Here is a 16,653-nt window from a genome sequence, read left to right as displayed (position 1 = left end):
ACGCTTTAAAATTGGGATAAATCTCAATGATCAAAATTTGATCAGTTAAGATGTGAATATAAACTGTTCTATTTATTGTATGTCATCTTAATTAACGCTTGCATGTTAAATAATAATAATAATAATAATAATAATAATAAATAAATAAATATAAGATGTTCATTATAGTTGGCCTAATTAGTATTGTCCTAATAAATGGTAAATTTATTTGGTCAGAATCGACTGTGCCAGAATTAAATTGTAATACATGTATGTAATTAATATATATAGAGAGATGATATTACTAAAATATCCTTAATGATCCTGTCCGAAAGCTGAATCAACGGACGCTGGGCACGTGGCGCTCTCCGAGCCGTTGACGTAGATCTCCAACCGGTCGTACGAACCTCCGTCGAACCTGCAAGGAAGTTGGGCCGGGAAGGGGTTCCCGGCGACAACCCTCCGATGCTCAAGTCAGGCAAGCAGACAACAAAGAAATAGCTCCAAATCTCCGAGAATGCATGCCTCCGGCGAAGTATAAGGCTCCTTATATAGAGCTGTGAAGGAGCTCACGCACACCTACCAAGGCAAATACGTGTCCTTAGCCCATACCTCGGTATGTGCTTATCAGACAAGCTTACCTGACACCATACTGCTACAGTCCGAGCACGTCTATGATGTGACAAGGGAACCCGCTGTCATAAGATCCTGCGTATGGTCTAATCGTCGAACATGCTCGCTGTCAGAATATGCTTCTCTGTCCTTTTGTATCTTCTGTTCTTGCGCCGAGAGTCCTACCAGTCGGCAGTCATGGGCATCGTCCGACCGGTCATTCGTGCTGGTCCACTTGGGAGATTCCCGGTAATGTGCTCTGTGGAGACTGTTCGCAGTATCCGCTCGGCCATATGTCTCTGTTCAACGAGCGTCGGAACCCCTAGTCTCGTTGGGTCGTCTTTGGTTCAGTTGGGACCCCGTTCGGCCGACCGGTCTCCGCTTCTCCGGTTGGACGTCGGATACTTTGACCTCCCCGTGGCGTTGACTTCCCGGAAAGGGGGTCCCCCGTTCTTACCGCCGGATCACTTAATAATGATTTATAAAGTATATTCTGGCTGACCAAATTCTAGCCATTTAGTATTGTCCTTATAAACGGTAAATCTATTTGGCCATAATTTGGTTGGTCCGAATTGAATTGTAATATATGCATGTAATTAATATATAGAAATAATATTACTAAAATATCCTTAATAATGACTTACAAAGTATATTATAGCTAGTCAGATTCTAACCATTTAGCATTGTCCTTATAAATGATAAATCTATTTGGCCGCTGACCAGAATTGAATTGTAATACATGTATGTAATTAATATATAGAAATGATATTATTAAAATATCCTTAATAATGACTTATAAAGTATTCTAGCTGGTCAGATTCTAACCATTTAGTATTGTCCTTATAAATGATAAATCTATTTGGCCAAAATTTTACTGACCAAAATTGAATTGTAATATATGCATGTAATTAATATATAGAAATGATATTATTAAAATATCTTTAATAATGACTTACAAAGTGTATTTTAATTGGTCAGAATCTAGTTAGTGAGAATTGAATTGTAATACATGAATTAATATATAGAGATGATATTATTAAAATATTTTTAATAATGATTTACAAAAAAAATATATTTTGATTGATAAATTTTAATCATTTAATATTGTTCAATTATAAATGAGATGTTTTGATGGGTTGGAATTTGGCCATGAATATTAAATACTCATTTAAAGTAATATCCAGTCTCACTGTTTGTTGGACGGCAATCAACGGTGGAACGAAATGGATTGGACAGATGGATTGTTTGTCAATTGATAAATTCTATAACATGAAGTAGAAGCTTTAATGTTCTTAAATGCTTCATTTAATCGGCCCCATAATCTCGAGATAATCTCATAGTCCTTGGGAATAGCCAGCTAGAACATGAGCAACCAATGGCACTACTGGCTCCATGTGCAATACTAAATGAATAAATGCAGATTCAGTAAAATATTACTCTAAAGAAAGTAGGTCGGATTAGAGTTAATTTGTAGCAGATAAAATATCTCGTTAGGTGGATATTGCGCTAGAATAAAATATTTTTCTTAATGAAATGAATGATATAATTTTTTATCTCAAGAGTAGGTCAAGTTAAATTACTTCATTAATAGAATTCAAATTCATAATGACGCCAAATAAAAGTATGAAAAATGCATAGATGTTGTTGCGCTGTCTCTATCGCTTTTTATTTATTATAATAATTTTTGATAAAGAGTGTACAAAGCATGTTATTTTGATAGCAAGTAAAGAAATTATATTGCCCCCCTTGTAATTAAAATCTTTAATTGTTTCCAAACTCTAAAACATGTTGAATCATGAGGCTCAAGCTTTCGTACGACGTCCCTCCCGGTTTCATCGCCTTCCTCGCCTCAACTCCCATCGCTCTCGCCCTTTTCCTTATCTGCTCCGCCTCTTCTCCGTCTCCCATCACCGACTCCACCGCCCTCTCCACGTTCGCGCGGCCGATCAACCCCTCGCTCTCCCGCGAGACAAACGGAGTCTTCATCTGGCTCTTCAGCGCCACCCCGATACGCAGCACCTCCACCACAAGCTTCTCGTTCAGAAACTGATCCCAGAAGTGTGGCCACGTGATCACCGGCACACCGGCGGCCACCGCCTCCAACGACGAGTTCCAGCCGCAGTGCGTCAGGAAGGCCCCGACGGCGGGGTGCGACAGGATCATCATCTGAGGCACCCACCCAGTCAGTATCAACCCCTGAGACCTCGTCCGCTCCTCGAACCCTCCGGCGAGCCAATGGTCCACTTCCGGCGACATGTCCACAGGTTTGATCACCCAGATGAAGGGGCGGTGGGAGGCCTCCAGGCCGAGGCCGATCTCGAACATGTGGGAGTAACTGTTGGTGGTGATGGTGCCGAAGCTGACGTAGATGACGGAAGCCGGGTCATTGGAGTCGAGCCAGTCGGAGATGCGCCGGGCGTCGACGCTGTTCTTGTTGCCACGCAAGACGGCGTCTTGCGTTTCTTGGCTGGCGAAGCAAAAGGGGCCGATGGGCCAAATGGGCTTTCCGAGAGTCTTCTGGTAGAGATCGAGGAAGGGAGCCTCCATCTCGCCGAAGGTGTTGAATACGATTCCATCAGCAGTGGCTTCGGCCTCTATCACCTGTCGTTAAATTAGTTACTATCTTTTGTCAGATGATTCTAAAGTAAGTAAATTGAATGATTATTTGTAGCAACCTGGTCACGAAGCTTCTCCCTCCCTGGAACGTCGAAGAGCCTCAATGCCTGAGCTCGAATCACCTCCACTTTGAGCTCCGGCAGACCCGGAACCAGGAACGGCTGCAACGCGTCTGCGGGCACTTGCTCCGGCGACCCCGCCGCGACGTTGCGGCTGCACAACATGTAGAAGCAAGACGGCCCGTGGAAGACAAAGCGCGGCAGCCGGAGCTCCGCCGCGACGTCCCTCGTCCACGGCATGCACGAGTCGGTCACTAGGCAGCTCGGCTCCGGCCGCTGTTCCCGGAGGTAGCGGACCAACGGCTCCTTCAGCTTGGGGAGCGCCGCGAAGAAGTTGGACACGAGGTCGCGCGAGGGCAGGAGGTCGATGTTCTCGCAGCCGTCCGGCAGCCCTACCTCTGCGCAGGGAAAGCAGAGGTCGGCGATTCGGATGAGGAGGCCGGCGGCGTTGGCGCGGTCGACGAGGGGCTTGAACCGGGAGGAGTTGCTGGGGGTGGAGACGACGGTGACGAGGATCCCGCGGGCGGCGAGGAGGCGAGCGAGGTCGATCATGGGGATGACGTGGCCTTGTGCGAAGAATGGGACCAGGACAAAGTGGGGTTTGAGCTGGCCATAGCCTGCGCCGGAGTCGCCTTCCAAGGTGACTCTGTCGGTGGCGACCATGCCGACGATACTGTGCATGATTATCAGCAGGAGACGAAGGTTACGGTTGTGCCATTGACAAGCCGGCGACTTTAAGAAGGATCTGGAGCAATTATTTCGCCACGATCTATTTCTACAGTCAACGCCGTGACTGGGATGGAGTGTGAGTTGGCAGGATCCTCGGGATCCTGGACCAATTATATACCCTCCCCTGGATTCCTGTATTAATTTTGGATTCTATAGGTGGTAAAAAGTGAATAAGTTTGTTCTCAACGTCCTCATTAATTCATCTCATGATCAATATAAAGGAGGTAAATCACGGATGACTATTATCCTTTGGAATAGTGATTAGCACATAAGGGAGACATTTACCTCGATTTTACCGAAATTCGAACATCCGACCTTATAGTGGCAACAACTCATATGCTAGCCACTAAATCCATTCGAGGGGATATTTTGGACCCTATAGATTCATTGGTGGGATGGATAATATCTCACTTATTAAATAAGTAGGGTTTAAGAGCACACACATCAACTACCTTATCCAAAAATTTTACCTTAAATTTTGAATTAGGTAGCTAAAAAATCTTTGTATCAGCTACTCTATCAATTTCCTAAATTTAGATTTGATGAATAATGATTCTCTAAATTTAAGAAATAAAATTACTACCTTAAAAATAAAATAATATTTCTTTTTAATCTCTCTCCTTCCACTGCATCTCTTTTCTTTTACTCATTTAATAAATATAATAATAAAAATAGAAGAAAGAGAAGAAAATAATAAAAAAAATTAAGGATGATAGAAATTTTAGGGTATTTGATATAATGTGTGGTGAAAAATGATTATCTAAATTTAATAAAGTAAGTCATTTACCCTAAATTTTAAATATAGTAATAGGAAAATTGACATGAATACTCTAACTCATCCCACTAATGAGTTTACAGGATCTTAGGTATGAATCTTTTGATCTAGAATCCTTGATCAATTATGAACCGTACCCATTTATTGATAAGGTAGATTATACTCAACCTATTAAATAGATCGGTCTAGCTCACCCCATCCGTTCTTCTTTCTTTGAAAAATTCAGATTTGACATCGTGAGAGGGAAAAATAAGGGTGTGTTTGGTTTGTACGTTTTTCGTTTTTTTTTTTTTGAAAAAATCATATTTCTGAAAAATAATATTTGGTTTATATTTTCCATGTCTATTTTAAAAAAAAAATAGATAATATTTTTTGAAAAAATAGAAAATAACTAAAAGTCATTTTCTAATTTTTAGAAAATGTACACTTTTCAAAAAAAAAAAAAAAATTTGAAACATATGCATCCTAAATTTCTGTCATTTTAAAAAACCTACTTAATTAGAGCATCCAATGTTAATATAATATGTGGATATTATAATACTTTAAATAGTATTATAAACTAATACGGAGGAGTGTTAAATACATTAATCTATTTCAATCGATTTTATATAAAAAAAAAATTAAAAATATATTCTAAATATAAAAAGTAAAAATAAATAAATGAATAGTTGAATCATAAATAATTAATATTAATATTAATATTAACATAATAAATACTTGGCATGTTATTTGAAGATTCAGCGTATATTAACATTAAAATTAAAATCAATAAGGATGGCTCAAAACAGTGCAGTGTTATTATTTCAATATTTTTTATTAACACTTTTTAAATTAGAAATGTCTCTTTGATTAGTTAATAAAAAATATTTTGGCATTTAAAAAGATAAAAAGAATTTGTCAAGTCAATCAGAGCAGTTGGTCAGGCGATTGACGTGTTCAATAGAGTTTACTTGATAATTTCTAGAAGATCCATCATCAATAATTTAGCTTATCACTGGAACACGGCCAAAAAAAAAAACATTAAAGATGAAGTCTTCAATCACAATTCTAATTCACGGCGCCACGCAATCTTTATTGAAAATTGAATGATAAATTTCTTCTTCCACCCTATCTGACATAGTCCCTTCCTTTTTCAAATTTTATCTCCTATATAAATAATCTTTATACTCCTAATTTTTTTAAATTTTATTTTTACTTATTTTTTCCAAATTTATTTAATATTTATTTAGTTTTATTTTTTAATCAATTTTATTTATTAACTTTTATCATTTTATTTTATATAATTTTTAATATATCAAAATCTCTCTCTTCATTTAAATTACTTTCTTAATTCGACATTTAAATTATCCTCATTTAATCCATAATATATATTAGAACCTCTCCTCCGTTAAAAGTACTCCCTCTAATTCTTGACACATGACACATGTCAGAACCTCGCACTCTCTTAAATTATCCACTCTCTAACCCTTGATATATATCAGAACTTTCCCTCTTCCCCCTTTAAATTACTCATCCTCCAATCCTTGACACATGTCAAAATACCCCTCTCCTTTTAAGTTACATTTTTCCAACCCTTGACACATGTCAGAACCTCTCCTCCTTTTAAATTAATTAAAATTTTTATTTTTATATATTTTCGTATATTTTTTTTATGTATTATTACATGTACTTTTCATTTAAAAAAATATTTATTCGGAAGCTCTTTTTTATTTAACGTTACTATTAATCGTTAGTATTTAACGTTACTATTAATCGTTAGTATTTTTTTATTATATATATATATAATTTTTATTTTGATCCATATGTTTATATTTTCTAAAATTTTTAGAAATAATAACTCTTCAAATCTATGATTAAATATAATAAAAAAATAAATTATTAAAAGGAATAAAATTGATAAAAAATTGATTAATAAAAAAAATAAAATCAATAAAAAACAGAATCAAAACTTTAAAAAAAATTATGGATGAGAGAATAAGGTAAGGGTATAAAGGTAAAAACAAAGGTGGAGCTGAGAGGTAGAGCTGTCAAACGGGCCAACCCATGGCGGGGCGGGTCGGCCCGTGGCGGGCCCATTATTTGGCGGGGCGGGGCGGGGCGGGCCGTCAACTTGGCGGGTTGGGAAATTTCCAACCCAACCCAATCCAAGGCGGGTCGCGAGTTTGGCGGGCCAACCCGCGGGCCTATAAAATTTTTTAAAAAAATTAAAAAAAAAAGAGTTCATATCTTCAATGTTTTACTTCGGAAATATTTTATCAATCAAATGTATTCATAAACAAGTATTTTAAATATAAATGGACATAAACAAGTACTTATGTTGGGTCAAAAGTACTATTTTTATTTTAAAATTATAACAAAGAAAGATAATAAACTGCTATAAAATTGTGCAACGAAGAGGAATAGTAATTATGACTCCTGGCTGTGCGTCGAGCAGTTTAGATCAGTGGTACCCTGGCTATGCGTGTGTAATGAATCAAATAAGAATGCCATCTACTTTTAAGAAGGCCATCTAGTTTGGGTACACACACCAAGCTCTTCATTGTGCATAATGTATGTTTCAGATTTATCCTATAAATGAATCAAATAAGAAGGTCATCTACTTATAAGATTAATCGACTTTGTGTGCATATATATTTTTGTAACTTTTGTCTATCACACTCAACTTCACAAGTATGAGATTTTCCTAATTAGTATTCCTCTCAATGAAGAAGATAATGAAATGCATAATTTAACCCCTGGTACTCTCGCAGTTGCAGCATTGACTACTGATATAAACTGTTTATATGTTCAACCCGCGGGCCGACCCAAGCCCATCGCGGGCCGACTCGCGCGGGTCGCGGGCCTAGGCGGGTTGGCCCACGGCGGACTTGGGTTGATAAAATTCCAACCCAACCCGCTTAATTGATTTGGCGGGGCGGGCCAACCCGACCGACCTAACCCAAATTGACGGCTCTACTGAGAGGTGACAGTGTTAAGGGAGGTGGGAAAAGCACCTTGACAATGTACCATGTCAATTGATTAGAGGGAGATGAATATGTTATTAAAGGAAGACAAATATATTATAATGAAATTAGTTTTTACAGTAAATTTTATTGATGAAAATTTGATCAGTTAAAAAATAAATTTATCTAATTAAAAATTAAGTTAATTAAAATTTTAATTAAATATTATTAATAAAAATTAATTATGTATTATTTTAAAAATTAAATATAAAAATAGATGAGAAAAAAATACAATTGACTCATAAAATATAATATTAATTAGTTACTTTTAATAATAATCCTAAAAATTAAAAAAAAAAAAAAAACTATTCTGACCATATTGTAATCATTTAGCATTGTAATAAGAGTATATTCTTGAAAAAATATCTTTCCTATCGTTTAGCCATTTAATTCTCTTCGTGTAATTGGGAATCGATTCCTAATGATGAGTGCATGTCCCTAAGAAAAAATTCCTTTCACTTTTTAACTAGGGGGGCTATAAATTAATTTTATAATTTATCTCCTTTTGAACAATAGGTGACGGAATGGATGGACCGTGAGGGAGCTTAAACATATTTTTACTATAATTTATTGCTGCAGCGTAAGGTAGAATGATATAAGAACTTTTATAGAAGGAATTTAAAATGCTAAGATATCTTCTCGTAGACAAGTATTTGGTCCAACTCAAACGTCAAAAGAGATACTGTGAAGAACACTCTTTTTTAAACATTTTGCTTAGCGAACCTGTTGCCTAAGCAAAATTATATTTTATTCATCAAACTTTATTTCAATCAATTAAATTATCCATTTACTTAGATTTTACCCTCTAGTCGACTAAATCTATTCAGAGATAATACGAAAGGGAGAAAATGAATTTAAAGAATATGAATCAGGTATAAGAGAAGAGGAGTAATTACAGAATAAAAAGTATCATGTGTATATAAAGCCTCACAAAATGTATCTACTCAAATAAAATAAACATAGTGTATGTACTCAACTAGAGTCGTTGAACCCTAGTTGGGTTTCAACAATTCAAACTGTCATATACCCTATAATATTCTTAAAATTATAATCCCTTCTTTATCACTCATGCTCTTAATCATACACACCATTTATAATTCGAAGTACTCACATGATCTTCAATTAAATAAGAATAGCATCATTCATCATGACTAATTAATTGGCTAAAAACTTCACCAAAATACATGCAACCACTCACAACATGCTCTAACCTGTCTCCCTAATTACTTGTATCTAAGTATGCTACAAGTTCTCTCCATGTCAGAGGTAATGTTCCACAAGGTAAGCGTCACAATTGAAATCGACTGATTCACTTAAAAGTTTATTAGATTGTCAATTTTAACTCTGCTAAGTGTTGTAGTATTTGGTGTGTTTGATCTCGGGGTCCACTGGCAAATCGGTTTCGAGCTTCTGTCCCGATACTTCAGTATTAAGATATCTCCAGGCTAGAAACTGGGATGTTGAAAGAAACTCTCCTACTATTTCTTCATACAATTGGTTGATAATCTTAAGCTACTTTCCGATAACAACCCAATTATAGATCGATCGAGATGTGTATTGCTGTTCAGGGACAGCAAGAATCTGTGTAGCATTTGTGCCAATGTTCAGAATTCAAACTACTTCATTTGCTTATTCCATTGCTTTCGCATAACATAAACTAATGGAGTTATTCGATGCACATTGAAGTCGCCATTTGAATGACATCCTGATGTATTGTTTCCTTCATCTTGCACGAAGATATTGCTCATGATCCTGAGACTGGAAAAGTCTACAGAGCTAATTGCCTGGGTTTCAGAATTGAAACACTGATTGTTTCAATCTGAATTGTGGTGATTCGGATTGTTATTTATTTTAGCAAAATGGATACAAGAAGGTAAAATTTCGTTGCTCCGACGACCAAATGGCAGAGCTCTTTGACGAGTATGATGAACTAATGAAAAGAGAACTATAAGAAGATGTCTGCTCCCCTTGCTTCAATGCTCCATCCACCGGACATATGGAATTCACCTTCCCCGAGTGATACTGAATCTGCAAGGCCATTCCGGTCGCTCACTCAAGCAAGATTCAATCTGAGACAATTTAAATCAGGAAGTCAGCATAACTGATTCAAACAGTAGCTTGGTTGTTGTTAGAATTCACTAGTAAACAAGATTCAATCTGAGACAATTTAAATCAGGAAGTCAGCATAACTGACTCAAACAGTAGCTTGGTTGTTGTTAGAATTCACTAGTAAACAAGATTCAATCTGAGACAATTTAAATCAGGAAGTCAGCATAACTGATTCAAACAGTAGCTTGGTTGTTGTTAGAATTCACTAGTTTCACCTCATCTGCCTCCTTATAGTTGTAGGGGACCTTATCAGAGGAGCTATGTCTCTCTGGACCAGCATTTGGCATCAAATTGAGCTGTCATCATGTCCGATGAAAAGAACACCTGCATTATGGTCATCCATTCACTAAATGATTGTTGTTGTTCTTCTTCTATGATATGTTAAATTAAAGGATCGATTGGCCACTATAGTTCTTATAAAAGAAAAAAGAATTTAACTTTACTAGATTGATCGATGAGTTTTTCTCTAACTTTAGATCCCCTTTTCTATCGCCACTCATTCCAAAAGTTCAAACTATTCAAAAAAGAACTAATTTATATTCTAATAATTCTAACACACGTCTTGTATCTTCCAAAAGAAAACAAAAAAAGCAGACGTGTGATCTGTATCTAGTCTAAGATTCTTGACGTACATTAATTTGAAACCTTGTCATCTTTATATATATGAGTGTGCTAGGAAGAGAAAACAAGTCCTTTAGGTTTGGAGGTACCTCACATCACCCACTAAATGTTGACGCAAGGGTCCAAAGGCAGCTGAGTGAGGGTTCTCATCTGGAAAACAACTACTGTCTCACACATGCATATGTTGACTTTTGGCAAGGATTGTGGGCAGGGTTTTAATTGCTGAAAGATAAACCAAATGTTGTGGTTTGTAAATAATATAAACAAAATCAAGTATGTCTAATGATATTATAAATATTTGAAAAAATATATATAATATTCATAATCATATGGTGTTAGTTTCTACATGTAACATATCTAGCTGACTCTACTTCATGCGTATGGCTTTTTTGCTAGCACTAACTTTTGTGGTAGCCAAAAGATTTTCGTCGTGAAAAGAACATTAGCTTTCTCATGCATGCATGTGGACTTTTTGCTAGCACTGTTGGAAGGGTTAAATTCTAAATTTTGTCCGTTAAAAATGAATTGGAATACATGTATATACGTACATATAATTAATATATAAATATGATATTATGTATGTATGTTTTTTAATTAGTTAAATTCTGATCATTTAACACTATCCAATTCATGTAAATAAAAATCATGTGTGATTAATGATTTTATAAATCTGTAAAAAAAAAATAATAGCTGTGATTATATGATCATTTATGGTCTTTAGTTTTTCTTCAACCACAACGCTGTGCGATTTATCTTCTAACAGGGAATGAACTTATGATCTTAGCTAAAATTACAAGTTATTTATAGAGAGAATTAATCATTTGGAAGATCAAAAGAATTGCATTGTGAGAAATCCAAATTTTGAATCCACATAAAATTGCAAAAACACAAATTTTATTATTGGAAAAGCACACGAAAACGTACATGATAGGCCATATTACAAATAAAACGGTCTAATTTTTTTGAACCGGACGGCCTAGCCGTTCCTGCGTCAAACCCAGGCTTCTGAACTTCGCTATGCCTATGTTCGTTGCCAAGACCTCCGGTTCGACGGGTGGAGGGATCCGAACCGGCTTTGGCCCGACGCTGACAGCTTTCTCACACCGGCAGCCCAACAGGCCGTTGGATTTCCGCCGCTCTCTGCTCATCGCCGCCGCGAACCGGTCGTGCTCCTCCTCGATGAAACGGAACTCGTCGTAATTGGAGGCCGCGCTGGAGAAGTTGGCGGCGAAGCCCTCCGCGGTCACGACGCTCCATTCCACGCTCGCCTCGCTCGGTGGGTAGCATTCGCTGGGGACGACGGATGGCTTCGCCGCCCCCTCTAGGCTCCGACGGCGATGGAGGATCTCAGCCGCCTCGCCGTTACCGATGAAACGCCTTCCTTCGAGTTCGTCGAGGGAGTCGCGGGGGCGGTTCGTCGTAGGGGTCGTCGATAGGGAAGTCTCTATCTCGAAAAGGTCAGAGCTTGTGTCGCTTGCCGCGTCCTCCTCCGCCCGTTGCTTGGGACTCGCGGGGTATGAAAACCTTACGCCGAGACGAGGAAGCGCCATCACTGGCGGTGAGAACTCCGACGATTTCTCCATAGTCCTAGCCACCTCCTCGGATGGACGGAAGACCTCGAGCGAATCGCGCGGAGGACTCAACACGGGGAAAGAGAATCCAGCGGTATCTGTGAAGAGTTTACGGGAGCTCACTATTCGGTGGCCTATTTCCGACGGGAAGGTCCTTTCCGGCGAGAAACGACTCGCCACATTGAAAAAGCTCCGATCTTTGCCCCAATTTCCGGGGGATATCTTCAACTTCGTCACTTCCCCGGCGTTCAATTCGCTCTTAAACTCGTCGCCGGTAGATGACTCCGGAATGCTGCTGAGTCCCACATCCCCTCTTCGCGAGCTCTGCTTTTTGACACTAGGCGGAGCGTTCGACTCCACAGACCGGCGAACCTCCACGTTGACGGACTTGTTTCCGGAGCAAAGGCAACTCCGGCGGAAGAATCTACGCACACCGGACGACCGGGTCCTCCCGGCTGCGGAGGGCGGCGCCAGTCGGTGGGAGAGCAAACTGGACTTGCTATTCCAGCTCGCCTCGGAGGACGAGGTCGGAGGAGTCTCTCCGCCCCGGTCATTCCGCCTCAGGCCGTCGGCGGAGGAGACGGAGGAGGTCCTAGGATCGCAGGAAAGATCGCGCCTTTCGAGCACGTCATCGACGACGAGGGTGTTCTTGGCGGCGGTGGGGGGGTTGTCTTCTCTGAAGTAGCGCTCCGCGTCGAAGATGTTGAGCTCTGTGTCGTCGGCGCAGAGGCCAGTGGGTCGCTGCTCGAGGGCCCCTTCGATGGCACGCGGGGTGAGTGAGCAGCCAGAGGAGTGGAAGGCGGCCGAGGATTGGTAGAGGCTGCCATTGAAGCTTACTGTTACGCTGTGCTTCTCCATCACTTTCAATTCTTGGGAGGGAGTGAGAGTGGCAGAGTTCATTGCACAGGAATCGGAGCGAGCAGCTGCGTGCTGGTTTTAAGAAGACTTCAACCCGCCCTTCGGAAAAAATACTGTGGGCCCCATGGCCTTATCTTGTCTCCTATATTTTTCCAAGACATTTTTTTTTTATATAATCGAGGTGTCTTCCATTCCGTCCATAGACGATGGCCCGTTCAAAAGATCGAACAATCAGCCTCCAAAATTTTTCATTTCATCGGACAAAAATGGCCACCCTTCCGATTTGTCCGTACTTGATGCAAATTAAAGTTGAAGGCTACATATGTTACTAAATTAACCATTTAAATTTTGTAATAAAGGGAATAACTTACATCTATCGAAATTTTTATTAAAAAAAATGGATCACAATTTCATCAACTCAACGAGAGTTACATTGGAAGATTTTAGATTTTAATGTAGTGTTACTTTTTATCATTAAAAATAGTTTAAAAATTATGCAGTGTTTTATTTGATAGATTGAATTAATTTTTTCGAATGGAGAAATGGATTAATATCGAATCTCTATCATTTGATAATAAATTTTAATAAAGTCCACAATTAAATTAAGTTAATATTTTTTAAAAAAATAATTTAAAGCCTTATTGATATTCACACTACCATAGTTTTATTTAATTTCACCTTTTAGGATTGACAACATCATTAAAAAAATTTTTATATAAATATCTTGTATTGATGACATTAGAAAGTATATATTTTTTTTTAATCTTTTGGCTAAGTATAGTATATATTTTTATTAGTTTATTATCTGATATAAAAAATTAAATTAATTTTATATGAGATAGATTCTGTTACAATAATTTACTGTTGGGATTATCAAATTTACCCTTTATTACACTAACATATGAGTCAAATGCACTCCTATCAAGTTTAATTGTTTAATTTATAAAATCAGAACACTATATTAATTTGCATATATTCATATATATTATATTACACATGTAGTGAAAGATGAATATATTCATCCTAGTGCTCCCGTCAATTCATCTCAGGATCAAATATATTCATACATATTATATTACACATGTAGTAAAAGATGAATATATTCATCCTAATATCCCATCAATTCATCTCAGGATTAATATAGAGAAGATAAATCATGATGTGATGAGTTTATATAGATTACAAAGATTTACGTCCTATCAACTCTCAGATTCAAACTCAAAATCTTATATGATAATGAATTTATCATTTATCAACTCAGTTAGTATATATATATATTACACACAGTTAACGTAGAAGATTATTTTGATTATTTATAGTAAAGATATCCAAAGAATTAAAACAGTTGCACTGCCACAATGCTAAAGATTGTTTGTACTCACTAATACAAGAGCATTTAATGCTCACATGCAACAATAAAATAGAAAATAAATAATTAAGAAGAAAATAATTTGATAATTTATCAAAAAGTAAATTTTAGAAATTTTTAAATTTATCTTAAAGTTCATACTACTTTACTATTTACTAAAAAAAAAAAACCTTTTATATTATTTTTCTCATTCTATCTTTATGATAAATTTGACTATTTTTTTTTTTATTTTCTCTATCATTTCTCTCCCTCTTCTCTTTCCTTTTATGCATGCAACATCTATTCTCTTTCCTTTCCTCTTTTGTCTTTCCTCTATTTTGCACGTCGATTCTTCTAAAAACATTTAACACTCTCGAGAAACCAAAATAAAAAATGGATAGTATATTTGAACTTCTTGCAACCCAAAAAATTCACAGAAACTTAAATGGGTGTAATCGGAGCTCTCTAGGTTAATCAGTGAATTTTGGTCAAATCCACTGATGGAGCTCTCTAGATTCATCAGTGGATTTTGGTCAAAATCCACTGATGGAACTAGAGAGTTCTAATTGCACGAATTTCAGTTCCTGTGAATTTTTAGGGTTGCAAGAAGTTCAAATATACTATCCATTATTTATTTTGGTTTCTCGGGAGTGTTAAAATATAATAAGGAAGAATCGTCAAAATTCTCCATGTTGGCCTTGATATAATTCTATATCAGGCATAACTGGAGAATTTTGATGATTTTTTCTTTTTATATTTTAACACCTCTGTGAAGTTGAAATAAATAATGGATAGCATATTTGAACTGTTTGCAACCCCAGAAATCCACAGGAACTGAAATGGGTGCAATCGGAGCTCTCTAGGTCCATTAGTAGGTTTTGACCAAAACCTACTAATGGACCTAGAGAGCTCCGATTGCACCCATTTCAGTTCCTGTGGATTTATGGGGTTGCAAGCAGTTCAAATATGCTATCCATTATTTATTTTGACTTCTCGAGGGTGTTAAAATATAATAATAAAGAATCACCAAAATTTCCCACGTTGGGCCTGATATGGAATCATATCAGGCCCAACGTGGAGAATTTTGATGATTTTTTCTTATTATATTTTAACACCTCTGCGAATCCAAAATAAATAATGGATAACATATTTGAACTCATTGCAACCCCCAAAATCCACAAGAATTGAAATGGATGCAATCAAAACTCTCTAGGTCTATTAATGGATAACACATTTGAACTCCTTGCACCCATTTCAGTTCCTATGGATTTTTGGGGTTGCAAAGAGTTCAAATATGCTATCCATTATTTATTTTGACTTCTCAAAGAAGTTAAAATATAATAAGAAAAAATCATCAAAATTCTCCACGTTGGCCCTGATATGATTTCATATCATTCTCACGTTAAGTCTGATATAATACATATCATGCCCAACGTGGAGATTTTTAGTGATTCTTTCTTATTACATTTTAACACCCCAAGAAGCTAAAATAAATAATGGATAGCATATTTGAACTCCTTATAACTCTAGAAATCTATAGGAATTTAAATGAATGCAATCTGATATCTCTAGGTCCATTAATGGGTTTTGACCAAAATCCACTGATGGACTTAGAGAGCTCCGATTGCATCTATTTCAATTCCTGTGGATTTCTGGGGTTACAAGAAGTTCAAATATGCTATCAATCGTTTATTTTGACTTCACAAAGGTGTTAAAATGTAATAAGGAAGAATTATCAAAATTCTCCATATTGGGCCTGATATGATTCCATATCAGGTCCAACATGAAAAATTTTAACAATTTTTATTATTATATTTTAACACCTTTAATAAGTCAAAATAAACAATTGATAGCATATTTGAACTCCTTGTAACACCAAAAATCCACAGGAATTAAAATAGGTGCAATTGGAGCTTTTTAGGTCTATCAGTGGATTTTGGTCAAAATCCACGATGGACCTAGAGAGCTCCAATTGCACCCATTTTAGTTCCTATGCATTTATGGGGCTGCAAGAAGTTCAAATATATTATTCATTGTTTATTTTTAGCTTCTTGGGGGTGTTAAGATATTTTTAGAAGAATCTATGTGCAAAAGAAAGGAAAGAAAAAAGAGGGGAGGAAAGAGAATAAATGTTGCATGAGAAAAGAGAGAGAAATGACAAAGAAAAGCAATTAATTTATTAGGAGGGTAGAATGGGAAGAACATTGTAAAAAAGTGCACCCTTTGATAAATAATAAAATAGTATGCACATTTTGATAAATTCAATAATCTACCTACACTTTTTGATAAATTGTCGAAAATAATTTATTATAAAGAAAACATATGAAATATTTTTTTAATTTCAAAATAATTATGTTAAAATAACTATAATCAT

General features: G+C 36.9%; 2 protein-coding genes across 2 annotated transcripts; both read right to left on the bottom strand.

Moving 5' to 3' along the window:
* Nucleotides 1–2,222: 2,222 nt before the first annotated feature.
* On the bottom strand, nt 2,223–4,149 carry LOC122012862 (UDP-glycosyltransferase 73C3-like). Its single transcript, XM_042569519.1, has 2 exons — nt 3,267–4,149; nt 2,223–3,192 (listed from the first exon to the last, which is right to left on the bottom strand). The coding sequence occupies exons 1-2, from the start codon at nt 3,945–3,947 to the stop codon at nt 2,353–2,355; spliced, it is 1,521 nt and encodes a 506-aa protein (XP_042425453.1). The 5' UTR covers nt 3,948–4,149; the 3' UTR covers nt 2,223–2,352.
* Nucleotides 4,150–11,455: 7,306 nt separating this feature from the next.
* On the bottom strand, nt 11,456–12,973 carry LOC122010568 (protein PHYTOCHROME KINASE SUBSTRATE 4-like). The gene has a single exon (XM_042567087.1). The coding sequence runs from the start codon at nt 12,971–12,973 to the stop codon at nt 11,456–11,458; it is 1,518 nt and encodes a 505-aa protein (XP_042423021.1).
* Between the last annotated feature and the right edge of the window lie 3,680 nt (nt 12,974–16,653).

Source organism: Zingiber officinale, chromosome 8A (genome assembly GCF_018446385.1).
Source record: "Zingiber officinale cultivar Zhangliang chromosome 8A, Zo_v1.1, whole genome shotgun sequence".
Lineage (NCBI taxonomy): Eukaryota > Viridiplantae > Streptophyta > Magnoliopsida > Zingiberales > Zingiberaceae > Zingiber > Zingiber officinale.
The sequence above is the reverse complement of the archived record's forward strand: the minus strand, read 5'-3'. Positions and strand labels throughout refer to the sequence as shown.